The following is a 27,295-nucleotide window of genomic DNA, read 5'->3' on the forward strand; positions in this document are numbered from 1 at the left end:
GCAGGTCGACGACATCAACCGGGTCGTCGTTGACGGTTCAACGACGATCCAACGTTTAGGCGCGGGGATTCCGGTACCCGTAGAGGAGCACCTGACGACGTACACGCGGATGGTGGAGTCGATGCGCTCGATTCTCCGAGTGCTCACCTGTCGTGCAGACGACGTTGCTCGGGCAGACGCAGCTGTACAGCGGCCACCCGTACCGACTGGTCCCCGTCCAGCTGCGCACGTTCCTACGCCGACTCCCCCTCCGCACGGAGGTAAGTATTTTTATTACTATTTCTGTACATGCCTCGCACATATAAGTGAGCCGTTTCACTTGCCGATTGCTTCAGGGTTTCGTGCACCGTTCAGCACCCCGCCTTCCTCGGCTAGGCCTTCTGTTGTGCCCCCCACAGGTACTTAAAAAAACAACATTACTTCGATAATCAATTTACATACATTTTATGTCTTAGCTTACAAGGGTCCCGTTGTCGATGTGTAGGTTTCGCCCAGTTCGCTATGACGCAGGCCGCCCACTTCTCCCAGGCTGCAGGGTCAGCGTCTCAGGCAGCTGTGTCGACCTCGCACTCAGCGCAGTTCTGGCAGTACACCGGGACTTCGTCACAGGCAGCCGGCACATCGAGTCAGGGTCCACCACTGGACCATGCTGGGACCTCGTCGGACCGCTTGCTGCCTTCCACCTTGCTCTTCGATATCACTGACTTCGACTTCGCTTCAGGCTCGACAGAGGACGTCATCGGCCCCTCACAGCTGGGAGGCGCACCGCCGGTGCAGACGCAGGACCAGGCGCAGGCCACTCCTCCGCGGGATACTCGTGCTACCCGTGCTGTGCCACCGGATCGTTTCACCTACTCCCAGGACCACGTGCGAGCACAGGCCCGGAGGACCAAGCGTGGTCGCGGCGCGGGGCAGGGCCAGTAGAGCAGTCTTCTCTTTGTTTACTTGCTTCACTTTCCAGTATTGTATGCTTGTGTAATGACTACGTTGTTGTTATATGTGCACGATACCTTTCGGCGCATGCACGACTACTTTCTGCCGCACCGATGCAGCCTCCTTTATTCGCGTGTGATACGAGTATTTGCCCGCCATTTGGCGCATACGACCAATGTAACTTTCGGCGCCGATCATGCATGTATCTTTCGGCGCCAATCAGGCGTACCCACCATACCCCACCACGTTCACATGTCAGGGGTATCACTCGATTTTTTGCGCCTATATAAGTCGCCTTAACGAGTGAGGCCTCACAATCTTTCAGAACTCAGTCACATTCAGTACTCTCTTCCCCACTTGCTTCATTACAAATCCGACCGGCTTTCGTCAATGGCTAGACGCCGGGGTGTTGAGGATCCAAACTGGCGTAGCGATCCTTGTGTATACCTACTACCACCTTGGTACCAGCGTCCTCTCTGCCTATGCGGTGATCGATGCCAACTAATGGCTTCGAGGAATCCTGATATTCGAGGAAGGCGCTTTTTTAGGTGCCCTAACTATGACTGTGAAGTATTTTATTATCTGCATATGCTTATTCATTCCGTATGGGCAATCGCTTTATTCTTCGTAACACTACTCTATTCGGCAGACCCGCACTACGGCTTGTGCATACATCGAGTGGGTCGATACAGAAAATCCCGTTCTCGACCTAACCACTTGTTTACAAGAAGGTCGCTGGTATTTCGCATCCGAAAGTACTGAGCAATACTTACAGAGAAAAGCGGCTTATGAACGACAATGTCGTGAACAATAGAGCGACTGGCGGGTGCTAACTATGGCACTCTCTCCATGGGAAGCCCATCCAAGATGCAGGTGTGGTAATCGTTGTCAGGTTCTTCGTTCCATAAATCCTACAACATTGGGTCGAAGGTTCTTTGTTTATCCAAATATTCTTGACGACGATTTCATGGTAAGAATATTTTGATTACATGAATCCTTATTTTCTCACAACATTTACTAACTTTGCTTGCTTTACATCTATTCTTTCCTCCCAGGAACCACCAAGGAGATGTCAATACAGAGAATGGATAGACACCAGAAGGGTTCTAACTCCACCTAGCCGTGTTGTGCAGCTTGAACTACCAGAGCAATACAGGGTTACTAAAGCGCGGTTTGAGAGAGGAGAGGGATCATCACGTAGGGGTTAGCTATTATCGGACAACTTGGCATATTGAAATTTCTACTGTCATGCTTCCTTGTCCCATTACTACATCGTCGTTGTGTTCAACTATTGCACTACATCCCTTCTAGTTCGAATCTAATATCATCTATGTAACCGCAATGCAAATAGTTGTATCATGTTCAAATTGTACTACTATTTCTTCATGTTACATAATTCTCCTTGTTTAAGTCCATATAATGTTTCTACGACCCAGACTGCGATAGGCCTATATAAATTATCCGAGTACTAATACGTCGAATAAGGTACAAAATAATACCTCACTTAACATATGAAATTGCGCAACAACCAACTTCAATACATTTTTATAACAATATTAACAAGTTTTACCAATAAATACTTCTTTATTTATTATTAACATAACATAGAAAAATCTTTTGGCCGTACTTTTTTCATCTGGGTCCCTTGCCGCCCTCTATTGGGGCGGCAAGGGACCCAGATGAAAATGTACGACCGCAAGCTCTTTATGGGCGGCCAAAATTGCAATTAGCCCCTTGCCGCCCTCTGTATGGGCGGCAAGGGCCTAATCGCAATTTTGGCCGACGGCGGCAGACGGCGCGGTCGACCCACCGTCTGCCACGTCAGCTTGCCGCCCACCATTAGGGCGGCAGGGGCTATTTCTGTAATTTTTTTGGTCGATAGATTATTTCTGTAAATATTAAAAATATCTAAAAACGAAAAAAATTTGTTTTGTGGTTAAGGACGAAAATCGGATTCGGTGTAAAGTTAAAGGACCCCAGATGAACTTAATCCCGCGCTGAAATGTATCGTTTGTGTGGGCTAAGGCTCGTACTACATCCACAGCCCACATACATTATTCGGCTTCCCCAGCCCATATAAAAGGACTGAGGTTCCATTCAGGAATATATATTTTTTCGATTACACGTGGACACACGGTCACACACAGTGTCATACTCACGTATTCCATCCATCCCATTTTAAGTGTAAGAGTTTTCATATCCAACTTTGATCGTCCGTCTTATTTGAATTTTTTTATAATTAGTATTTTGTTTGTTATGAGATGATAAAACATGAATACTATTTTACTCGTAACTTATGTTTTTATTTTTTTTAAATAAGACTAACAATCAAAGTTGGACGCGGAAAATCATGACTGCACTTAAAATGGGACAGAGGAGTATAATATAAGAGATTTTGGATGAATATGACACACATTCTAGTATTACGATTTTATGAGTATATCCAGATTCGTAGTACTAGAATGCGTGTGCCTTTTAACACGTGTTAAAACAGATGGAAACAAAACAACAGTATAGGTTTGTCGAAGAAAAGCGTATGTCAATTTCACTAAAAATTGGTGCATATTTCGTCATACGAATTTTGTATGATTACTACCAAAACTAAGCCACCTCATTAAATTTTTCTCTTTTTTAAAAAAGAAAAAGCCACTTCACTACAAATCTTTATAGAATCCGGGGAAGCATTGAAGTGTAAATGTTTAATGGTGAAATCATGGATGTATGACTATGCATACAACGGTATGTTTTCAATATGATTTTATGTTGTCTTTTAAGTAATAAAAATCCTTATAAATATTCATGCACCATAAAATAGCTTCTACCATTTTCTAATGATCAGCTTTCATAATAGGGCCATGGTTTAAAAACCATGTGGTTATCGCACAGTAACCTTTTCAGTTTTCTAAACGTATATCTAGCGGTGACCGTACGGTTTTCACGATAACCGTCAAACCATGTGGTAACAGTAACCCCACTCCAACAATTTGGTAAACTCTGTATAGGAGTATATGAGTGAATGGACCTTTAAAGCGAAATCATTTTTTTCATTAGAAAGGGAAACCGTTATTAGAACCATTATTCTTTGTTGGCTATCCTAACAAGCCGTGGCCACACCTGTTTTTTCGTCGAGAATCCACCACCGCGGCCGTACTACGCCCCAACCTCCTCTTCCTGATCACCGTCGGTTCGCGCCCGTCAGCACACAGCGACAAAAGCACAAACTCGCACTCTTCTTGTGTTCTCTCTTCGTTCTTGGCACAGCTCATAAAGCTAGGCACGGAACAAGCAAAGAATGGCCATAATCATGGCCATCTTTCTGGTTTCTGTGATTCTGGGGGCTGTTTGAATGCCCACCTCAATTTACCACAGTTTTTTAATAAAGGTGTGGTAAGATGCAAATTGTGTGGCTCAAAATTTGATGGCCACACTTGTGACAAACTTTAGCTAAGAAAAGGGTCTATGACTAGTGAGACCAAAAGAATAGAAAGTGTGGCATGCCAAAGTTATAGAAACAAACCAAACATTAGCCACATTTAGTCAAACTAACATACCTCAAGTGTGGCAAAATGTGGCACCAACCAAACAGGCCCTCTGTCCTCCTTCTCCAGCTATTCGGCCCACCGTCCTGAATGTTGCACTTTACCACTTTCTGCAGAAAAAAATAACAGAAGAGAATATAGGAAATTCACAGAAACTTTATATGAAATAGTTCAATTGTCGTTAAAAAATTTGAAAATTTCCCGTGTTCCAACAAAGCCCCGACTCAGGAATAAAAGAGCGATCCATCATGAAATTCTTGTTGAGGCACACTACCTTGTACTAGACAGCAATTTTACTTTACCCAACTGACGAGGATGAGAGTATCACCAGCCAGCACAAACTGGTCACATGAGTCATGACTTCTGGTCTTGACCCATAAGACTCGATGCTTTCTCATCAAGGGAGATGGCTGCTGTTGTGATCATAACGTTCAATCTCCTTTCTGGTCGGTTGACGCAGCAGGGCGTCGGAGAGTGAGTGCATTAGCCCATTTTCCATTTACTCGTTGAGATCTAGCTACCCATCTAGGAGTAGAATTCACTCATGTGTTCGGTGACTTCGGTCTCGTGCAGCGTATACTACTCAGTAATGATCGAGGCCCAGATACATCATTGGCAAGCGTGAACTCCAGATCAAAATATACATCTCTATCGCCAGATGCTCACCAATACAGTATATTTTGATGCCAGGGCACAGGTATGCGTGCTCTAGATTAAACAGATCGAGGCCACGAACAAATGCCAATGCAAACTAAAACAAGGCAATCAAACAGTACTAAATTGTTTGTACTCCTTATCACCAACCTTGGATCCATCAAATAAACTTGCGATTTGATTAGTGATAAGTAACTCGTAAATATACTGAATCCTATCACATTTCACCTGAAGGAGATCATGTTCAGGTTAATTTACACAGATACAGCGTTGCAAAGCCACCGATCAACAAGAACGCAAATACATTATGGGCGTGAGGGAGCCGAGATATTAGTGCGTGCCGACGAGATGGGCACCGCCCGGCACGGCGATCCTTCGCGTTAATGTGTGTGCAGCGCACTGATCGCCCATGTAACTGCTCGGATAGCATAGAAGTCATATCTGCGTCAGAGCAACAAAGCGTTCTTGCTCCGATCGGGCTTAGCCTTCCGTAAGCACGATGCAGCCATCACAAACTCAAGAAAAGATGAGAGGAAGGCCAGTGTCCAAAACGCGGATCAAAATCCGCTCACGAGTGATATCATCGAAATTCACGGAAAATCGATGATAAACCAGCAAAAACAGATAAGTCTGAATATATTTTATCATAAATTTGAAATCCGATTTAAATATGTTTGAATTTAACATAATAATCGAGATAGAGCAAGTTTAATAGTATAGCCCGCTACAAGCTCCAATTCATCTATAACCAATGCAATAGCTAAGTAGTTGTTTAGTATAATATTAATATATGGTCCCATCTGTTATACACACATTGCGTCTTGAAGTCTGTGCTGCAGCTGGCTACAGATTGTAGCCCGCTATTTTTCTATCACATTTTTATCTTATTAAAATATGTTTATAGCCGGCTAATAAACTCCTATTGTACCTGCTCTTAGTTGATCGGCTCTTGCGAAATCCGAATCGGATCCCACATACCTCTATCGTGCAAGAACGACGGAATTCCAGGGCTGGCGGATGAGTTTCCGTGTCCGTACGGTTCACGGGCATGCGTGGAACACGCATGATTGCGCTCTGCAGCTCGGCCATTTTCCCCGTGACGGTGACGCCACGGCCATCGCCGATCGATGATTGTTGTTTGCAGGGGAAGACAGGGCCATGGGGGGACACGCGTTACCTGATCTCGCCAGCCAGCCAAACCAAACCAAATTCCATGAACCGCCTCAAAGACGAACTCGATCAACTCCTTTGGTCGGACCCAGGCGCTGCGACCGCGCGAGACGCTCGTGCCAACGCAGCCGGCAAAGGCCCCCCGGCAACCGGCAACCGGCAACCGGCACGGCACGGCACGGCCTACGCGCGCGAGCCCGGCTCGGCCGTGAGCGATACCGACAACGCTTGAACCCGCGGCGCACGGCACGGATCGGTATGATTCGCTACCGCGCGTCCACCGACTCGCACCCCGTGTTCCTGACATTGTTGCCGGCATGCCCAGCTGAGAATGTGATCGATCCATACGTAGTTACGAGGGTCCACAATTTCAATGGAATCTGGCTCGAACTACGCTTGGTTTAGGTTCGAATTTTTTCTTTAAACTTTCAACTTTTTTATCATATCAAAACTTTCTACACACATATAAACTTTCAACTTTCCCATCACATCGTTCCAATTTCAATTAAACTTTAAATTTTGACGTGAACTAAACACACCCTTACACAAAATCTAAACTATTCGGAGTGGTTCGAAAACACAAATCACTTTTTTTTCTCAAGGTTTATATTAAAAAATAAAACTAAAATTTTCTTTTGATAAAATTTACGGATTTTACCGGGTTTTATTGGTTTTCCAATGAATTCCGGGAAATCTGATGATACCGCTCATGAGCGGATTTCGATCCGGCATCAGGATTGTAAACCCACTTACGACTCCCTTCATCCCAAATTAATCAATCTAATGTTAGATTTAATATTACTTAGATTGGTTATTCTAGAATGAAGAACGTACACGTCTTAGAGTGGACAACTCTCTATTGGAGCTTTGTGTGACAACATAATAGTATGGAGTTATGAACGGTGTGTGTGTGCAGATGTTGGGGACAAATTCATCATACACACAAGCTACGATCGCTCTCAACATGTATTAGTGATCAAAGTAGGTGTTAGGAAGCGGACCACATTGTTCTAGAACGGATTACAGTTCCAGGAACCAACGTTTGGTTACCAAGTGGCTTGTCTATGACTTTGGGATGTTTTGGGGTAGCGACATCGTGGACGTGCCCTCCGGTCCCAGCATATGATGCACATAACTGAACTCTGAGGTGCAACACATGGACTACGCTGGATGCATGTGAAGTTGGCAGAGGTGCTGTAAACTTTGGCAAATGGCAACCAGATGAAGCCCCCAGTACTGTTTTGTTTTGTTTTGTTTTTTTGTTTTTCCTCTGTCTCTCTTTATTCATTTCAGTCCCAATATTTTCATACGACACACATTGGCGTACAACATACTCGTGTCCTCCTTCCCCAGGTCAGGGATTATCAGAGTTGGACTTGCCCAGTTTAGTCCTAATTTTTTTCCCAAAAATAACACATCAAATCTTTAAACACATACATAAAGCGTTAAATATAGATAAAAACAAAAATTAACTGTACAGTTTGCATAGAAATTGCGAGATGAATCTTTTAAACCTAATTAGTCCATGATTAGTCATAAGTGCTATAGTAACCCACATGTGCTAATGACAGCTTAATTAGGCTTAAAAGATTCGTCTCGCGGTTTTCAGGTGAGTTATGAAATTAGTTATTTCATTCATGTTTAAAAACCACTTTCAACATCTGGTCGAACATCTGATATGACACCCAAAAATTTTCTTTTCGCGAACTAAACCATCTCTAAAATCGCTGGAAAAATGGCCACCAAAACAGAGTCAGGGAGTCCAAAAATCTGCGAACTCCGGTGCTACCCAACCAGTAACCCCACCGCCTCCCATTTCCACGAGTGGTCCAGTCCAAAGGGAATACATATAACTGAGCAAAGGACGGGAGAAGAAGAAGTTGCGTTGCCCCGTACGCCTCGCGTTTCGATCGGCGGCGGCTTGTGGGCTTGTGGCCGGCCTGGCCTGCTGCTGTTTGCGGCTGCGATTGAGCTTGCGTCCCGATGCGGCCACGCCGGAGTAGCACAACGGCTACATTTCGTCGCGGTGCGGCGCCGCATGACGTGGGGGACTAGGATGCCGGGGATAACGGGCTGCTGCCGGTTGAACACTGCGGATTCACGAGCAAACCAGGGTAAGATGGGACGCAGATTCAGTGACATTCCCCGTGATATTTTGGTCCCACATGTCAGTGACTCAATGTCACCGAGAATGTCACGGGGGAATGTCACCGAATCCCAATCCGGTAAGATGAAATTGGAAGTTCGGAACCACTCGACCAAGCGCTGTACATGACTAACATATGTGGCATGTGGCATGGCCTGGATTTTTTTTTTTTACATTTTATACATTTTAAAAACTTATTTTACAAATAAATCATTGGAAAAACTTTTTCAGGTAATGGACCTTTTTCATGGTGCCAATATCATTGACGCCGTGGTCCAATATTATGGCACCAATGACATTGATATCATTCCCCTAATCTCCCCATGTACACTAAGTCACTTATATGAAAGAGACGGTGATAAATTCGTGGACACCGAGGGTCTATTTGTACAAAGATTTTTAAAATAACTTAATTTTTTTTAAAAAAATATAAGTCAAATAGCCCCTTGGTGTTGGTGTCGTTGGCACCAAGAGTCTATGTGTAAATATTTTTTTATTAACAATAAGTCATTTTTCAATAAAGTTTATGTATAGGTTCTCAGTGCCAATGACATTGGTGACTTTGCTTCCACGAGGAGGCTAGGGGGACAACATTAATGTCATTAATGTCGTCGTGTTGGACCATGACATCAATGATGTTGGCATCGCGTAAAGGGTCATTCTCGGAATAAGTTTTTTTAAGGGTCTATTTGTAAAATAAGTTTTTTTAAATGGATAATAAATTATAAAATCCAGGTGACATGGTTGTGTATTAGGAGTTATATACTTTAGGCTTTACTCGTCACTCGTCAATGGAGATTGTCTGTAATACTACACCTGCTATAGTTGTCGCTGACATGTTGGACCGGGTCCACCTGTCAGCCACTGCTACTGCAAGTGCAGTACTGCAGAGGATCCGTGCCCGTCACTACTAAGTAAAAAGGAAATGATATTGATCTCCCACATAATAAAAATTTTGAATGGATAGATCTATATTGGAGTTCCCTAATGGTACGATTATCTGTGTCATGTCTAATATAAATTTATTTGAGATCTATAGGTAAGAACTACTTCGGTTATCGAGTGATTCCAACATTATTTATGCGTTGTTCGAACTTAAAAAAAAGTCACACATAAAATGATATTGAACACAATTTCTTTCTTGTTTATATTACAATTATCAATGAACTTTAAACCTCCCTATCCCATTCTTTCACTTTTGACCTTTTTTTATCATTTTGTTTCACTTTGAACTATTTTATTTTTGCCTTCATCTTCGTGGAGGTGGAGAGTGTACCAATAATAATAAAACAAGAGAAGTTTGGGTTTAGGAAAAATGAGCTCATACCCCTTGCACTCTCTCTAGTGTCTCTTTTTGCAAAATAATCCCAAAACTTTCATGTTCAATTTCATACAAACAATTCAAACGAACCTATACTTAACTTTCTCTATTTTGAAACCCTACAAACAAAAAAAAACCTAAGATCATATTCCTACGTTTTCCTGTTGGTGCGGTTCAAAAAAAACCATAAAACCACAAGCCCCCACAACAAACACGAATCCTCAAAGCCCCCACAACTCACTTCCACACACACACGCCGCGCCCCCTGGCACGAACCACGCTACGCGGTTCAGGACCGGCAGGTGGTGAACGCCATTGCCATCCAACCCAACTCCCTCCCCTCCCCGCCGGATAAAACCCCTCCTCTTCTTCCCCACCACCACCCCCACTCCCCGTCCTTACCGCGACATTGACGGCACTACACGCAAACACGCACGGAAGAGTAAAGCGCCCCCCTCCCCTCTCCCTCTATCTCTCTCTCTCTCCAAACCACGTGCGCCGCCGCTGCCGCCGCCGCGTCCGCCGCCGTCGCCATCGGGGGGAGAGGCGAGGCGAGGGCGAGGCGGGAGGGACTCGTTTTTTTTGACAGGGCGGATGCGATGCCACTGCGGCGAAAGGTGAGGGGTGCCGCCGCGGCGGGGAGGCGGGCGGCGGTGCGGTGGTGGCTGCTCTCGCTCGCCGCGACGGGCGCCACCGTCACCGCCGCCGCCGCGCTGCTCGCCGTCGCCCTCCACGTCTCCTCCTCCTCCGCCGCCTCCGGCCCCGCTTCCTCCTCCGGCGTGCCCTACCGCCTCTCCAAGGTAATGTGCGCCACGGCCGCTTAGATTGAAACTCTCGGGGGTGTGCTACTAACTGGACGGGTTGCCTCCTTCTCCTCGTCGTCGTCGTCGCCGACGCCGCAGCAGCCGCGGGAGGCCGGGGAGCTGAGGTGGGAGCAGGAGTTCGCGCCGCCGCAACTCGCTTCGCCGCAGTCGCGAAAGGTGACTTGGCTGGTCTCTCCGCCTCCGCCGCCGCCAAATCTGTTAAACGCAGTTGCTCTCTTTGGAATTCATGGGAGTCCGTGACGTGGGATTAATCTCTAGATTTGACAGCTGGACGGCGCAGCCGATGACGCCGGGGAGAAGAGGTGGTGGCTGCCGGCACCGTCGCGCGGGTTCACGCCATGCGTCGCGCCGTCGCCGGCGTACAAAAGTACTACTATCCCCATGGCCACTCCACTCAACCGTCCTATCTCAACGTTTGTCTCGAATTCGTGCCGCATTCTGAGTTCGATCTTACTGTTGCAGGTCCTGGGCCATCGAGGGGGTACCTGCTGGTGCTCACGAATGGAGGGCTCAACCAGATGCGCGCTGGGGTAAGATGGATCGGTGATTCGTTCGTCCTGATCAAAATTTCTCCGGTTGTGGCGATGCGCTGGGGGTTTTGGCATACGGGGGGATACGAATTATTGTTTGGTTTGCAATAGATATGTTGACTTGCTTGGTGGAACCTAGCGTGCGTGCATGTGGGGTGTTCTATCAGAGTTGACGGTTTTAATCATCCATAATCGATTTTGTTGGCGGCATGTTTGTTCTTTAATCAATGAGTCGTGGTTGTTCGGGTGCTAACGTGTCTGTACTCTTCTTATGTGGGTTTTGTTTTTGTGCTTTAATCATCTGCTGTGGGGCCTCTAATGACTACATATCAGACATAAAAGCTTACATAAGCTACTCTACAATAAGGTTTACATAATATGGAAATGTTGATTATGAAACTAATATTGTGCAAATGGTTATTGCTTAATTCAGTAATCGGTAACATAGAGTGCATACCTGAATTGTATTCAGGATATAATCCTGAATATGGTTGGTGGGTGGGTGTTGTCTCAGTACTATTCAAAATTTCTTGCCCTAGTGTTTCATAGGTGTCACTGTAGCTATTTCTCGTGATCAATGTCAATTATTGGTATGTGTTATTACCATGTTTGTGCCATCACTTAAAATTTGTTTCATTTATGGCATGCTAAAATGTTCTTGTTTTGTTATGAGACCAAGAATAGCTAAATTCTATTTGGGTATGCAAGACTGAGATAGCTGATATTAATGCCTGAAAGTTTTGTTGAGTTCAAATACTTCAGTTAGTTAACAGGAATTTCTGTTTTTGTTTAGGTGACCGTAAAAGCACCTTCTACCAGTTGAGGGATTTTTCCTTTTCTTAGGAATATAATATCTAGAGTGTTATGTGACTTAAATGTCCATTGTTTGAGACGGACGATTTGTGTTAAACTTACTACATACAACTCCTGCTCTAAAATCAATCATCAGTGAACCATGTGCATATTCAGTTAGATGCAAAATCCCCCATGACTTTTTCTTTCACTCACTAATTCTATTCTTATGGCAGATCAGCGATATGGTAGCAGTTGCACGTATGCTCAAAGCTACTCTCATAATTCCAGAGCTTGATAAGAAATCATTTTGGCATGACAAAAGGTAAGTGGAGTGTAGTTTTTGGCTTTCACCTTCCCTCTGACCGATCTGAAATAACACAGCCACTTTTCAACATCAGCAACTTCTCAGATGTATTTGATGAGGAATATTTTATTCATTCTTTGGCAAATGATGTGAAAGTTGAGAAAAAATTACCAAAGGATTTGGTGAAAGCTCCAAAGTTTGTTAGGTACTTCAAGAGCTGGTCTGGAATAGATTATTACCATGATGAGATTTATCCTCTGTGGGAGCACCGGCAGGTTTGTATTCATTCAATTGCTATATTTCATTTGCCTCCTAATAATTTGAAAGCAGTAGATTCTAGATGCAATAATTTTGAGCTGTTATCCTGATGAAAGATTTGTATAGGTTATTCGTGCTGCTAAATCTGATTCTCGCCTTGCAAACAACTACCTTCCTCCTGATATTCAGAAGCTTCGCTGCCGAGCCTTTTTCCAGGCACTGAGATTTGCTCCTCCAATCGAAGCTTTAGGCAATGTATATCTTTTACTACTGTGTTTGCCATGATGATTCCATAACAAATGTAAGACTAGTTCCAACAGATGTGTTAACTGATTCTGCAGCTGTTGGTGGAGAGGATGAGATCGTTTGGACCATACATTGCTTTGCATTTACGTTATGAGAAGGATATGCTTGCTTTTAGTGGGTGCACACATGGTCTGTCACAGACCGAATCAGAGGAACTTGCAATGATCAGGTAATGCCTTCAAATTTGTTTATTGCTTATTGCATGATCATACCTTGTTACTAGCAGCTAAATAACATTAGCTGTGTGATTGATTTTTCTCGTATTCCTACAGAGAAAACACAAGCTACTGGAAGGTAAAAGATATTGATCCATTGGATCAAAGATCCCATGGTTATTGTCCCTTGACACCAAAGGAGGTTGGTATGTTTCTTTCTGCTCTTGGATATCCATCGAGCACTCCGGTTTACATAGCGGCAGGGGAAATATATGGCGGTGAATCTCATGTGGTTGATTTGCTATCACGCTTTCCAATTATGATGAACAAGGTATGGGCAGTGTCAATTCTGTTAATCTAACTCTTGCTACACTACTTTCATTAGTTGACTTATGTTACTTCTCCATCTGCAGGAGAAGCTTGCCTCAGCTGAAGAACTACGACCATTCAGGCAATATGCTTCTCAAATGGCAGCTTTAGACTACATTGTTTCAGTGGAGAGTGATGTCTTTATTCCATCATATTCGGGGAACATGGCACGGGCTGTCGGGGGTCATCGTCGTTTTCTTGGCCACAGGAAGACCATCATTCCTGACAGGTGAAAAATCATGAAACAAGTACTCTCAGCATTATAGAATTGCCAAATTCTTTGCTTCTGCGTCTCATTATATTCTTTCTTCAATTAAGGAAAGCATTAGTTCGCTTGTTTGATAAAGTTGATGGTGGATTACTGAACGAAGGGGAGAGACTATCACGAAGGATAATAGATATCCATCGGAAAAGGTATCAAACGATAAAACATGAGAAATAGAATACTAAAGTTCCCATCTGTTTTTCTTTTTCTCATCGCTCTTTACTTGTTCTTTAGACAAGGATCTCCGAGGAAAAGGAAAGGTCCTGTATCAGGAACAAAAGGCAACGATAGGTTTCGGTCAGAAGAGGCATTTTATGAGAACCCTCTTCCTGACTGCCTGTGTCAACCGGAGTCCCCAGCCAGCGATGCTTCTGTGGTCAGCATCTAGTCAGGGAGCCGATCATCCTTAACGTCACTAATCACCACTACCAAGTACATAAACCAACCCACAAACACAGAGGAAGATGCTATACTGAAGATCTCCACAGCATCACCGTTCAGTTTTTGCTTAGATGACATCACGCCCCAACTATTCGTTGGTGCATTGCCAATTTGCCAGCCCAACTCTCTACCGCAAGTGACAGTTGCCAATTATCGAAGCCGCATGACATTGTTCAGAGCAGGTGGAGGTTGAAGGACTGGGCATAGCTGTATAGAGCCCTCTATGTAGGCACATCTGTACAGGACCTCACATTAGTTACAGCTTTAACTTCGCAATTAAGCACCACTTGTAAGTCGACGGTGCTAAAGAAGAGAAATAACTGAAACACACTACGAGTGTAGTTTCTCCAGTCGTTTCTTGGCATCAATCTATAACTCATGTTTCACTTGTTGAACTTGCTGCAAATCTGGAAGCACTGTGCTAACATAGTAACAGGGGATATTGGAACTTGTAAACTTGCTGCCAACCTGGAAGCATTATAGTAACAGCCTAACAGGGGATATTAATACTTGTTAACTTGCTGTAAATCTGGAAGCATGGTGCTAACATACATAACAGGGGACATTAGTACTGTAAATCTGGCAGCATTCTGCTAACATAAAATTGATAGAATGGCAACTTGTTGCTTGTCAACAATGTGCCTATGACTCTCATTTGCAGCTCATTTTCCAGCCTGGTTCGCATACTTCTGGTGATCAAGTTTTACCTGTGTCCCTCAAAAAAAAAGTTTTACCTGTGTCTCGCGAAGTCACAGCCTCACAGGCACGGTACATTTCACGAACTGCGACGTAGGAGTACATTGCAATCATGGTTGACGCTAGAACACCGCAGCAGTTCCCTTGTGACGAACCAAACCTGACGGCAGTTCATCGTTGCCAACCATATAGACACTACTATCTGTTTACAATTTGTGCATTTGTGCCCCAATCATCACGCAGCAGAAACAAGATAGTATAGTTCTTGCAAGAATCAAACAAAGTTCACAATAACAAAAAAAGAAGAATCAAACATGATAGATGCACAATTGGGGATTTCATGAACAATCATCAGAGCACAGCAAGGTGATGAGATAGTTGATCACATTCATCATTGTGCCCAATCACGCAGCAGAAACAAGACGGTATTGCTCTTGCCAAGACTCGAAAATTTCTCTGTTCGTCATTGTGCCCCAATAACGCAGCAGAAACAGACAATAGTTCTTGCACAATTGATTATGCGATTGCTCAGCATTCAGCAATACTTTTTTAGTTGTTTACAATCGATAAAAAAGTAGATCAGACTCATCACTATGCCCAATCACGCAGTAGAAACGAGACAGTGTTGTTGTTGCAAGAGTAAAAAACATACGAGATAAATGCAGAATACTGTTGTTCTTGCAAGAATCAAGAACACAAGATAAATGCGCAATACTAGACAAGTGTCATGAACAATCATCAGAGCACAAGCAGATAATGCGATATAATAGCTCAGTAACTCGGAGCACTAGTACTTTTTTTTTACCATCATCAGCAAAGATTTGCACTGTTGTTACTGTTTTCACCACCATCAGAAACTCCACAGATGAACAAAACATCAGAAACCCCCACAGGATGAACAAAACGCAAGCAGGGATCAGAACACGAGTAGCGGACACCATCACAAAAAGGCCTCTCGATCTAGTCTCAAACTTATTCCTACTCTAGATAGCCTCGCTCTCGATCTAGTCTCAAACTTACTCCTACTCTAGATAGCCTCGCTCTCCATTAGCACTAGAGCTTACTTGGTCGGACCTCCTACTCGACATTGACCTGGAAGACGTCCTTGCGCTCCTCCTCCTTGAGCTTGGGCACGGCCACCCTGAGCACGCCGTTCTTCATCTCCGCCTTGATCTTGTCCATTTTGAACGCGTCGGCGGGGAGCTCGATGCGGCGGGTGTAGCGCGGCGGCGCGGCGTCGGCGTCGTCCTCCGGGTCCTTCTCCCCCTCGCCCTTGATCACCAGGCTGTTCTGCTCCGCCCACACCTTCACGTGCTCCTTCCCCAGCCCGGGCATCGAGACCTTGAGGTGCACCGCGTCGTCGTCCTCCTTCGCCACCCACCACCCGCCGCGCCGTGCAGCCGCGGTTGCGAGGCCGTTGGTCCCCGGCGCCGCCGCCGTCGCCACCGCCGCGTCCTCCATCAGGGCCAGCAGTCGTCCCAGGCTCGTCGGCGCGCCGAACGGGTCGAGCACGTCTGCGACGAGGGAGAACGGACAAAAACATGATCAGTACCCCGGTTCACTTCACAGCCTCAAACAAACACGGGAAGAGAAGAGAAAACACAGAACACGCGAGGCGCGGGAGGACGAAGGCGAGGAAGGAATCCTTTACCGGAGGCGGAGAAGAAGAAGGGGACGGTGAGGCGGCGGCCGTCGTCGGTGGCGTCGTACTCGTCGCCGCTGTCGGTGCCGGACTCGTCGACGACGTCGTAGCGGCGGAGCGGCGCGCCCTCGGTGTTGTACAGGCGGCGGGAGGCGGCGTTGGTGGCGGTCGCGGCGGCGGGGGCGGTCACGGGCTTCCCGGAGGCGGCGGGAGCGGCGGCGACGGGCCTCCCGGTGGCGGCGGGCGGCGCGTCGGCGGCGAGGAGCTGCCTGAGGAGGGTGGCGAGCGGGCGGCCCTTGAGGGCGACGGTGGAAGCCATGGATGACTCTCTCTCTCTCTCTCTCTCTCTCTCTCTCTCTCTCTCTCTCTCTCTCTCTCTCTCCTCTCCCTTGTCTCGAGCGCTCTGTGATTCTTGCGGTGGAAGCTGAAGCGGTGGGGGGAATGGAGGAGTGGAGGTGTCAGGGTGTGCAGCCTTTTGTAAGCCGCGGCTTTCTTGGAGGAGGGGATGGAGAAGGTTCCGGAGTGGCGGAGAAGCCCGTGAGTGACTGCGGGTTTTGGGGAGAGGTCTCGTGCTTTATGATTCGTGCCATTCGTGTACGATCAGGATGGACTTTTGGATGCATCTCTGATCTGACACAGTAAGGACAGTCCCAACCCTCTACCTAGGATGGTGTCTATGGCATTAACTACATTACTATGTAGGAATTTTAGCTTATGTGACATTATATTAATTAAGAGAGAGAGTGAATAGATGAATAAACTGGGTCTTATGCAAGACACAGCTTCAACACGAGAACCTATGCACTAGATACTATCAAGTTTTGCATTGTGAGAGAATAATGTCTTCGTAATAGATGAGAGAGATGATGTATTTATTAATGGCCCACTTTAAAAAACCATGGGCTATAGAGTGTAGTTTCTATTGTGATGTCTTATTGACATGGCACCATAGACACTACTTATGGACACTATGGGTTGGGACTGCCCTTAAGGATTTAGGCCCATTATTATTACCCTCCATCGTACTCCCTCCATCTATTTTTGATAGTTATATTTCCAAATCTGAAAAATCTATTTTTGATAGGCATATTTCAATCCAACAACCTATCATCTTAATGACTTTCTCGGATTTAATGCATGACTCTCTATTCTCCACACAAGATTGGTTGCATGGGCATCAAGAAATGTAAATATTAATGAATCGCTTGTTTACGAGGAATGGCTAGTAGCATGTTTAAATGGATGATAGGTAGAATTACTTATCTTTGGTCTGTGTGTCAATATGAAATATGACTATCAAAAGTAGATGGAGGGAGTATAATATAATTATTTTAACCCTTTATATTTTTCTCAAAATAAATTTATCTTTAAGCAATCATTGAAGTTTATAAAAGTATAGATAAATGCATTGTTGGGAGTAAATGAAGGGTGAGTTGGAATCTACTCTTTCTCAACAACTATTTACTCTTTTTCTACGTGCATGTTTCCCAAGCTCGTAAATGGTTTGTTTTTATAAAAAATATAGAAAATTTATTTTAAAAATTCATATTAATTCATTTTCTTAGGTTGTGTATTCATCGTTTTAGATGAAAATCCAGATTGTGTACTCATCGTTTTTATATGGGCATAAAAGGAAATATCTAACATTTTTAGATAAACTTAGAATAAACTTCACATTATATATCTAACATTTTTCTTATAAGAGGGGACACACGTGGGGTGGGGGCACATGACGGGGAATGGGGATGGGGTCGGGGTGTTTATGTGAGGGATTACAAATATATAAAAACATGTTTGTTTATCTTACATTGTGTATCAAAGAGGTACTTCAAATTTTGTGTTCAACATTTTTAGATGAACCTAATATAGTTCACATTGTGTATCCAACATTTTTACATGAACCTAAAAGAACTTTTACATTTCGTATGTAAGTTTTTAGGGTGACTGGGGACACACGGTGGGGGGTGGAGGGGTAGAGGTATAAAAATATATATTTCTTCTTTTTTTTTGCGAGGAACAATGCATATTTCTGTCCTTGCAATCACAATATTGCACTAAAAGATGTCGCAAATATTCTTACTTACAGAGGTAGAGTAATTTCTATGAGGGCTTTGAGCATCTTCAAGACAACTTCTAGTTTTTCCATTACATAAAACAAAAAATCTATTAAGCAAATCTAACTTCATAATAGCCTAATGTCCATTGCCTTGTCTCATTCTCCGTTCTCCTCTCCGCCCACCCACCCTTTCCGTTAGTGCAGATCCAGGCCGCCCCACTCTCCGCTGTCTTCCTTGAGCGAGGAGCTCGATTGCGGTGCGCGGGGATTAGAGGAGCAGCAAACTAAGGTCATTAGCCCCTGCTACTACCGCCGCCACGCCGTCGTCGGATCGACGGTGCCGCCTCGCCATCATGAGCTCAAGGTTGAGGGAACTGCTGATCCCACGCAAGGGCGGGAGAGCGATACCTTCTTGTACGCGACGAGGGAGGGCTTGTTGGTGGCGGGAGAAGGGTAGCGACAGCGAGGAGATGGATCATGCCATTGTCATGGTCGATGTTGGAAGAAGGGAGGTGTGAGGATGAGGAAGAAGAGAGAGAAGAGGGATGAGTGACGATGACAGGTGGGGTCACATAGGCCCCACCATTTTTTATTATTTCGCGTGTGCAACTTTTATGTGAGCCTCACAGTTTTTATATTTTTTGGATCAAATTGCCACATAAATGCCACGTGGGAAGAAGACAGTCAAAGAAGCCACGTCAGGCAAAACCGGACATAATATCACCGAGGGACTTTGTTTGCACGGTTTTTCTAAGTTGGGGATGTGTTGTATCCGATTTTACGGTCCAGGGACAAATTTCGGACTCGGTGACAATTTAAAGGACCTGAAGTGAACGGCCTACTCTAATAGCATGCAAGGCCTACTCAACGGCCCACAGCCCACGGACCACAAACCCACAATCGTGGCGATGACCAAGCCCAAGAAAGCATCCACCATCCAACGCTGTTGCCTATTTAACACAGCCGCGAGGCCGGTGCCGCAACAAAGGCTGGTCCCGTTTCTCACTTCGCAACACTAGGCTTTTTGCCCGAAGCGACTCGACTCTACACCCCTCACCCTACCCTACCCTAGCAACGAGGCGGCCATGGCGGACGAGGAGCACGAGGTGTACGGACAGGAGATCCCCCTCGACGGGGAGGACGTCGACATGGGCGCCCCCGGCGACGAGGCCGCCAAGGTATCGTGGACGCTCCACGCCCCCTTCCCCTCTCTCTCTCCCCCCGACCTCCCGGACCCCCACAAACCCTAGCTTCGTCGATGGCTTCTGACCACCACCACCTCCCCCCTGGCTGCGCAGATGCAGGAGCTCGACGAGATGAAGCGGAGGCTCAAGGAGATGGAGGAGGAGGCCAACGCGCTCCGCGAGATGCAGACCAAGGTCGCCAAGGAGATGCAAGGTCAGTGCTGCCGTACCCCGTGTGTAGAGCTACCGTTTCGTGTAGATGGTTTAATCTTGTGAACAGTACTACGGCGGTTCGGGGAAATTCGAGATCTGTGATGATGCTATGGTTTACCTGTTTTGACCTTTCGTGTAGGATGTAACTTGCTTGTGCTCATCAGCGGCTTGAATCTAGCTGATTGTGTAGATGTGCTGCAGAAGTATGACTTGTGTTTTCTGTTCCGCGAAATACATATATGGAACAAATGGTTTGAAGAGTGATAAGCGGAGAGGAGCTATCAGTCCAACTTGTAGAGCTTATGCGGAAAGTGGGCTTGTAGGCGGTTTTAAGGTTTTCTTATTTGACATATGAAGTATGGTTGTATATATTGTAATAAGCACATATGTTGAACATGCTTCATATTCTTAAACACCAGTACAACGCAGCATGCTAAGGTATAGACGGAGATGCATGGTTGGGCTAGGGCTATGTGCGGTGGCGGGATTATATACAAGAGTTAGCTAGCATAATATATTAATATGTCATACTTGGGCCTTTTAAGCGGCCTTGTACGAGGTAAGCAGGCAGCTTATCCGGATATGCGGCCCACTTAGCCTTGTAAACCCCGTAGACCAAACTTCAGTTATATTTGGCAAGGCCAATGGACCTAGTATAATATAGGCGGGTACCTACAAGGTCTGATTGTTCGCCTTTTAAAACATTGATTTGGAATGTAATTTTGCTTCATGATTCGCAGTTGTTCTATTAATTTAATAGGTTGAGGTAGTTTTCTTATGTTTGGCATATTATTATATTATTTGGATGGGGACTTCCCAACCTAGGAACCAGAGTATAAACTCGAGTTCCTCATTAATTTTCTCAAAGTGGCTGCTCGGGCTTTGCAAGCAGGCTAATATGTAGACCAGGACCTTCCTGAGTAATGCTGAGCGGTTAATCTACAATGTTTACAAGCTAACCGAGCTGCTTATTTGGATAAGCGACCTGCTTACCATGTACAAGGCCTATCCATGTTGACCAACAAAGTCCCAGGCATAGTTGTTCGGTAAATAAAGATGGATTGATTGTCCATAAATAAAGATAGGGTAGTTGATAAATTGGTGAATATCGGGTTCCTTTATTGGTGTATAAAGATGGTTTCAGTACTCTCTACATGCCTGCTTACAAGGCCGCTTTCTGCATAAGCTCTACAAGGTGGGGTGACCGCACCGCACTGCATACCGCTTTTTAGAACACTGAGTGATTGTGTGTAACAGAACTTACGATAAAATAATGTTTTAAGTTTTCATTGCTGTGTTTGGGAAAATATCTTTAAATATGGTAACTTGAAATTTATGATTGCCACAAGATTTTCTTGCATGTTCTATCACATATCTGATCATTCTACTTCTGTAGGTCTGGATCCTAATGCGTCCTCATCTGAATCAAAAGAGGAAATGGACGCTCGGTCGGTATATGTTGGAAACGTAAGATTTTCATATCCTTTATTTACTATCTAAATCTATCTGATTGATCTGTTATCTGTAGTTTAAGTACCTAGGTTTATTATTAAGATTTATATTTTGCATAATGATTGCTTTTCAAACTAGAGATAAAGTTGTCGTTATCCGATAGCTCGAGAAGTCATTAAAGTGCATTTGTGATCTTTAAAGCTTTCACAGAATATCCTATCTTATTTTTTTTTCTTATATTCAGTACATATATATACCTCTTGCTCGTTTAGTTTGTTGAGCTGTTCCATTGCTTTAAACACACATCATTAACAACCCTATTTATATATAACAACTAAGGAATGCCTTTGTTTTCAGTTAATAGTATTTTCCAAAAAAAAAACTTTTCTTCTATCTTTATTTATCTTTTTAATTTTCTGGTGCATTGATTGAGCGATGGCAATGCTCGCAGGGTAGTCTGCTGTCATCAAGTCTTTGAAATCAAAATTTTGGCGCCTGGTTGAATCTCAGGACAAGTTATAGTGTTAGCTTAGTGGGGGAAGAAAAATATCCTCAAAAGAAAAGAAAAAGAAAAAGAAAAAAAGGAAAGATTTTGAAAAAAAAAATTTAAAAAGGAAAAAGAAAAAAAAAGAGAAAAGAAAAAAAAAGAGAAAAAAAGTGATAGGATGCCACCCCCCAAAGTTATGGCACTTGAGAATCACTGGCAGGGTGCATAGGTATTGTGACTGTAAGTGCATCTTCACATCTTTGCTGTTGACTCTTAAATCTGTATTGAAAGAATATTATGTATATTATGATGTTTATTCTGTTGGAATTCCTCTTTTATTCTATAATTTGTGGCTTAATATTTTACCATTCAATCAGTTTTGTTTGTTATCTTTCTCTTGTTCAGTTTCTTTGGTTTAATATGTCAGTGTAATATCTTTCCATCAGTCCGTAAATCCTTCAACAAATGATGTCTCACTGAGGTCTTGGCATAGAGTAATGATTGCACAGAGGGTGAAAATTGTGCACAAAGATTTAAGTGGCATGCATTATGATATGCCAATTTGTGCACAGTTTTATTTATATGTCTATACTACGATTTGTATTGCACGCGTCTATCTACTCCACAATTTTCTTGATACAAAATCTGAACTGGTACTCTTATCTCTTAATGTTTGGTTTTGCATGTTGATCTTTCTTATGCTTATTACTTAGCAATATATGTGCCCTCAATTTTTTTTCCTGCTGCTATGATCACTGCAGGTTGACTATGCATGCACCCCAGAGGAAGTCCAGCAGCATTTTAATTCCTGTGGAACGGTCAACAGGGTGACAATCCTGACAGACAAGTTTGGGCAACCAAAAGGTTTCGCTTATGTTGAATTCCTTGAAGTAGAAGCTGTTCAGGAAGCTGTTAAGTTGAACGAATCAGAACTGCATGGTCGCCAAATCAAGGTGAGATGTGAATTCATTTTAGTCAATCCAAAATTTGCTCCCTTGTTTACAGCCACCTATTTGGCATACTGACAGTCCATCCACTTTGATATACTCAAATTAGGTGGCGCCAAAGAGGACTAACGTCCCTGGGATGAAGCAGCCCCGCGGAGGCAGAGGATTCGGTGGTCATCCTTATATGAGGCCATATGGAGCACCATTTTACAATCCCTATGGTTATGGGTGAGTGAGAGTTTGCACTTTCTTGCTTAGCAAATACTAGCAACCTCGCTGTCTTTGTTCTCTCTGAGATAGAATCTTATGCCCAGTTTGCTCTCTTTGCGTTGCAGATACCCCAGATTCCGCCGTCCACGCAGGCCATACTTTTGAAGCTGTCTTCGTGGAGTCTTCAGCACATGACATTAGTCCAATAGCCCAAAGAATCCGTCGTTGTTGCTGTATTTCGATACTTCATAGTTAGCAACTATAAAGTTCGATCACTTTCTTCACAGGGTGTTTTTTGTTGTTTAAAGATATGTGCAAATTCAGGCAGCAGCATTATGTACTATTAACTTCGTTTATGTGGAAGTGCGCACTATTTTGGGTTTTGGCTGCATTTTTGGTTTCCATCTTTTCAATTCAATTATAGCTTATTGCTTCAATTGCCGTTGCCAGTAGCAGGATTAGTTTGTCTGCTTTTCTCTCACTATCTTGAGATGCATCGTATTTTAATCGTGGGATGAATGAAAAATGATTTTTTTTATTAGTACGTGTAGGACGAATGAAAAATAAACTTATTTTACGATGTAGTGGTAGGGAGATCACGAGCATACCCGCATACGGTTGTTTATCATTAACGTTTGGATAGTAGTAGTTTGTATCTCAAATTGTCACACACCCCAAGTAATTACAGTAGAAGATTTCACAAAACTTTCACCTCTTTCATAGTCGAAGCTTGTTTTTACCAAAGTCCCTGTATTTCTGAAAGCATTTGCTGCTCACACTGTTACAGTTATAAGGGGATGGAAGAGATTGGGAAAGAAGCAATGCTGTGAGCACAAAAGTATTTGTAAAGTTCCATCAACTGCCAAAGATATCATCTTAATCCAACGATTTAAAATTCATTATTAGCACAGGATCCCACCTCAAACAAAGGAAAAGCCACAGAATAATGTGGGATTGTCCATTGGGCATTCACTATTCAGACCAGACCTGATAAAACACCAAACGTACATATCGATAGCTGCTCCCATTGGAATGCCCAGCAGTGGTGCGTGCATTGCCAAAGTTGCAGAGTCAGAAAGAGAACGCCGTGGAAGCAGTGATGCATGGCAAATGTCAGGTGTAGCTTGCCTTGCAAGAGACAACTGACACGCCATGTAACTGATTCCAATCCATCTGACAAAAGAAAAAAACACTGCTTCATCACAAGATTTTAGGACAAAATCTAGGATCTGGCACCAGTGGCCACCATTGTCTGGTCTAAATGCAGGGTGGGCATCTCACTGTTACTTCTTGGAATTGCTATGACATGCAGTACTACACCTTCAATACTGTAGTCCCTGGCATACCAGGCCACATCTTGTCCAATAGAAAGGGAGATAGTAGTAGTAGAAGTCATAGAACCGCAGTATAAAAGAGAACTAGTACAGGATTACAGGCGCATGGAAAACCTCTGAAATAAATTACTAGTACTGAAACAAATTTGTAGCAACATTGTTTCAGTACTACCAGACCATGTTGCTATTTTTTATGTATAAACACCAAACATTTTATACTACCAGATAGTTGGCTTCAAATATCTGCAAGCTAGGGGATGACACAAATACAAGCACATACTAGTACTAAGGAAGCTGATGTTTAAAACTTGAAGCACATAAGAGGAAGCAGCAGGAATACACAGGCACTTTTCTGAAGATCTTGATGCAGCTTTCATGGAGATGGCGGCCAATCAAAACCAGCATGGCTTTCACTAAATCCACCACCATAAAACCTTACTTCTAAGCCCTCAAGACCTTGACCATCGTCCCATATGCCCTCGTCATCGCTCCCCGCCGCATAATAATCATCATCCATGAGCTCCCAATAGATGGAATCATCCGAGTCATCGGAACACTCCTCCCAGAAGCTGTTCTCATAGCAGTCGTCCACATAGGGGCCAACGACTTTCAGCCCAGGATAGCTCTCTTGCAATAGTTTATCGTCAACATTCCAGCAGCCACGCAGATCTAAGAATTTGAGATCATGACACTGAGAGGCAATCTCAACAACAGCCTTCGTTGCAATGAGCATGTACCCTATCTCAAGATGACGGAGCTTTGGCATATTGCAAGCAATAGCACGAGCCTCATCATGTTGACTGGCCCTACCGACAACATCTGTAGGGTGCATGACTCGCCGAAGTCCGATCAGGGATTTACAATGCTTGCCGAATGCTTCTAGAGCACGAGCACCGATCTTAGTACAGCTGCTTATGTCCAAGAATGTAACGTTGGACAATCTTGGCGCAACATTTTCCACTAAGGAGTCGCTGATATCACTCCTTGGAAGCTCCATGGTTTTAAGTGACCGTGCACTTGCAAAAGCAAATAAGTACTATCAAACAAAACATAATGAAGTAGGATCACTAATAAATCACAAGAATTATGTACTGCATACCCCCGTTATTTCAGGTTTATAGATGGAAGGCTCACCGGATATGCCAAAATGGATATGTCTTGTGCAGTAAAAATATTCCAATTGAGAATATGTACTAAATCAGTTAATGGTACACACGACGTGGTGGGGGAATGTACAGGATACTGTATTGCTGCTTTCAGCATACATCATAATCAATCTACAGACAATTTAAAAGGCAAGGATCACTAGTACTATTTTGGCAACTGATAGACCTTAATAAACTGAAGTCTTTTCTGTTTGTACTGATGTGATTTGGATGGGCAGAATTTGACAGCATTAATCCCCAAAACATACATGGGGCATAGTTGTTTGGACACGGCCAAATCTAGCACATATTGATTGAAGTTTAATGTGTGAAGATAAATAAATAAAAGGAAACACCTTAGCATATGTCTACCTAATCAAGATGATCCAGAACACACGCTGCCCCTTGTCAATTCAAAGAGGATAGAGGATACTGTATCCCCGTGATCCAGTTCATATCATGCAGCTTCACAAATCATATATTACCTATCAATGCATCCCATGGCAATGTAGGCCATCTCTTGAGCAAACGGCCCAGCGCATTATGCAATGATGAGATGTAAATTAACTGTCTAATTCTCTAGCAAATTCATGTGCAACCGTCTGGTTATAAGGTATCGTACCGTTTCCATTCAAGCGATCTAACCTCTGCAATGAAGGAAAGGACCACACATGATAAAATGATTTTGATTAACTCTACTTACTGGTCCCCAATGAAGGTGAACAATGGATCGCCAGGCAGGCCGGACACGCTAATGCGGTGGAACGAGCCGCCGCTTCGGGCGACGAGCATGCGAACCATGCGCTTGAGCTGGTCCGGCTTGCTCTGCTGCTGGCTCCACTCCTGGATGTCGATCTCCTGCCAGCAGTAAGGCCCTGCAACCACCCGCCCCCAGGATTTGCAAACCCGCGGCACCACGGTGAGCACATCCTTGAGTGAGAGTTTGCGAAAGATGAGGCCCAGTGCGTCCGGTAGTAGCTCGTCCCAACACCTGTGCTCACTGCACTCCCCCATGCCTCAGTGCTGACCTTCAGAGGCGATATTTTTCGACTACCTGTGCCAAGAACAAAGATTAAGTAATTTTCTAGCAAGATTAACCTTAAAATTCACAAAATTTAAGTGATTTACTAAGGATTTTATAATTAAACGGCCTCGATTTCTTCCCCTCCTTGTGTCGGTGAACACAGTGCTAAAAATTATAGTTTTCTTAATAACTTTATTGGATGAAACACATGCTATACGCAATTCATAGGAAGAAAATGGCAGAGAAAAAAAATCCCACAATAAAGAGGCAAATACTAAGAATCCAAAAAAACTAACAGCAAATTAAAAAAAAAATCCCATCCCCTTCCTGCGGACACGAGGTTCAGTTGAACCCCCAATTTCTCGAGGAACACAGGCTGCTACGACTACGAGTACTACACAACGCATCAAAGAAATCCACAACAAACTGGATGATGGGTCAGTTCGAGGGGAAGAAACCAATCCAGCTTAATCCTCAAGACCGGGTGGCTCACATAAAATGGCGCAAAAAAAAAGATGGACACGAGAGGGCGGGGTTGGGAAGGAGAGGAGGAGGAGGGGGCGGTCACCGCACCTCGCCAGCCGGCCTTCCCGGCGGCGGCGGCGCGCGCGCGAGGAGGGGAGGGCGAGGCCGACCTCCGGTCAGGATTCCTCCGGCTCGGCGCTGCAGAGGGAGGAGGGAGAGACGCAGAGGATGCGGGGAGAAGAGAGGAAAAAAAGGATGGAGGGGAAGGGGAGGCAAGGGCATCTCGGTAATTCGTCATTTTTTGTCGGTCTTTTTTCATTCAAAATTAAAAGGGCAAGAATCCTCAAAAGTCAAAACCTGGGTTAAGGTCTCAATAATAAATTATTATCTACCACAAAATAATAAAATATAAGAGCATGTAGGCTCTTAT

At 44.2% G+C, this 27,295-nt stretch overlaps 4 protein-coding genes across 5 annotated transcripts; 2 read left to right on the forward strand and 2 right to left on the reverse strand.

Moving 5' to 3' along the window:
• Positions 1–9,978: 9,978 nt before the first annotated feature.
• LOC4340507 (O-fucosyltransferase 7) lies at positions 9,979–14,405 on the forward strand. Of its 2 annotated transcripts, none has more exons than XM_015785800.3 (12): positions 9,979–10,563; positions 10,669–10,743; positions 10,855–10,954; positions 11,050–11,117; positions 12,146–12,234; positions 12,311–12,491; positions 12,601–12,729; positions 12,816–12,949; positions 13,053–13,266; positions 13,349–13,533; positions 13,623–13,718; positions 13,804–14,405. In XM_015785800.3, exons 1-12 carry the CDS (start codon positions 10,363–10,365, stop codon positions 13,955–13,957), a joined length of 1,626 nt encoding a protein of 541 aa, XP_015641286.1. In that variant the 5' UTR covers positions 9,979–10,362; the 3' UTR covers positions 13,958–14,405. The 2 variants fall into 2 exon arrangements, with proteins under 2 accessions (XP_015641286.1, XP_015641285.1); XM_015785799.3 differs by having other exon boundaries at positions 10,145–10,563; positions 10,666–10,743.
• A 1,058-nt stretch (positions 14,406–15,463) lies between these two features.
• Positions 15,464–16,884, reverse strand: LOC4340508 (26.2 kDa heat shock protein, mitochondrial). The gene is made up of 2 exons (NM_001421446.1): positions 16,358–16,884; positions 15,464–16,220 (listed from the first exon to the last, which is right to left on the reverse strand). Exons 1-2 carry the CDS (start codon positions 16,665–16,667, stop codon positions 15,784–15,786), a joined length of 747 nt encoding a protein of 248 aa, NP_001408375.1. The 5' UTR covers positions 16,668–16,884; the 3' UTR covers positions 15,464–15,783.
• Positions 16,885–19,385: 2,501 nt separating this feature from the next.
• LOC4340509 (polyadenylate-binding protein 2) lies at positions 19,386–23,288 on the forward strand. Its single transcript, XM_015785417.3, has 6 exons — positions 19,386–19,582; positions 19,703–19,802; positions 21,198–21,268; positions 22,502–22,693; positions 22,797–22,915; positions 23,023–23,288. Exons 1-6 carry the CDS (start codon positions 19,490–19,492, stop codon positions 23,060–23,062), a joined length of 615 nt encoding a protein of 204 aa, XP_015640903.1. The 5' UTR covers positions 19,386–19,489; the 3' UTR covers positions 23,063–23,288.
• A 992-nt stretch (positions 23,289–24,280) lies between these two features.
• Positions 24,281–27,086, reverse strand: LOC4340510 (F-box protein FBW2). Its single transcript, XM_015785597.2, has 3 exons — positions 26,974–27,086; positions 26,080–26,430; positions 24,281–25,247 (listed from the first exon to the last, which is right to left on the reverse strand). Exons 2-3 carry the CDS (start codon positions 26,388–26,390, stop codon positions 24,605–24,607), a joined length of 954 nt encoding a protein of 317 aa, XP_015641083.1. The 5' UTR covers positions 26,391–26,430; positions 26,974–27,086; the 3' UTR covers positions 24,281–24,604.
• Positions 27,087–27,295: the final 209 nt, after the last annotated feature.

The sequence above is a fragment of the Oryza sativa genome, chromosome 6, assembly GCF_034140825.1.
Source record: "Oryza sativa Japonica Group chromosome 6, ASM3414082v1".
NCBI classification, from domain to species: Eukaryota; Viridiplantae; Streptophyta; class Magnoliopsida; order Poales; family Poaceae; genus Oryza; species Oryza sativa.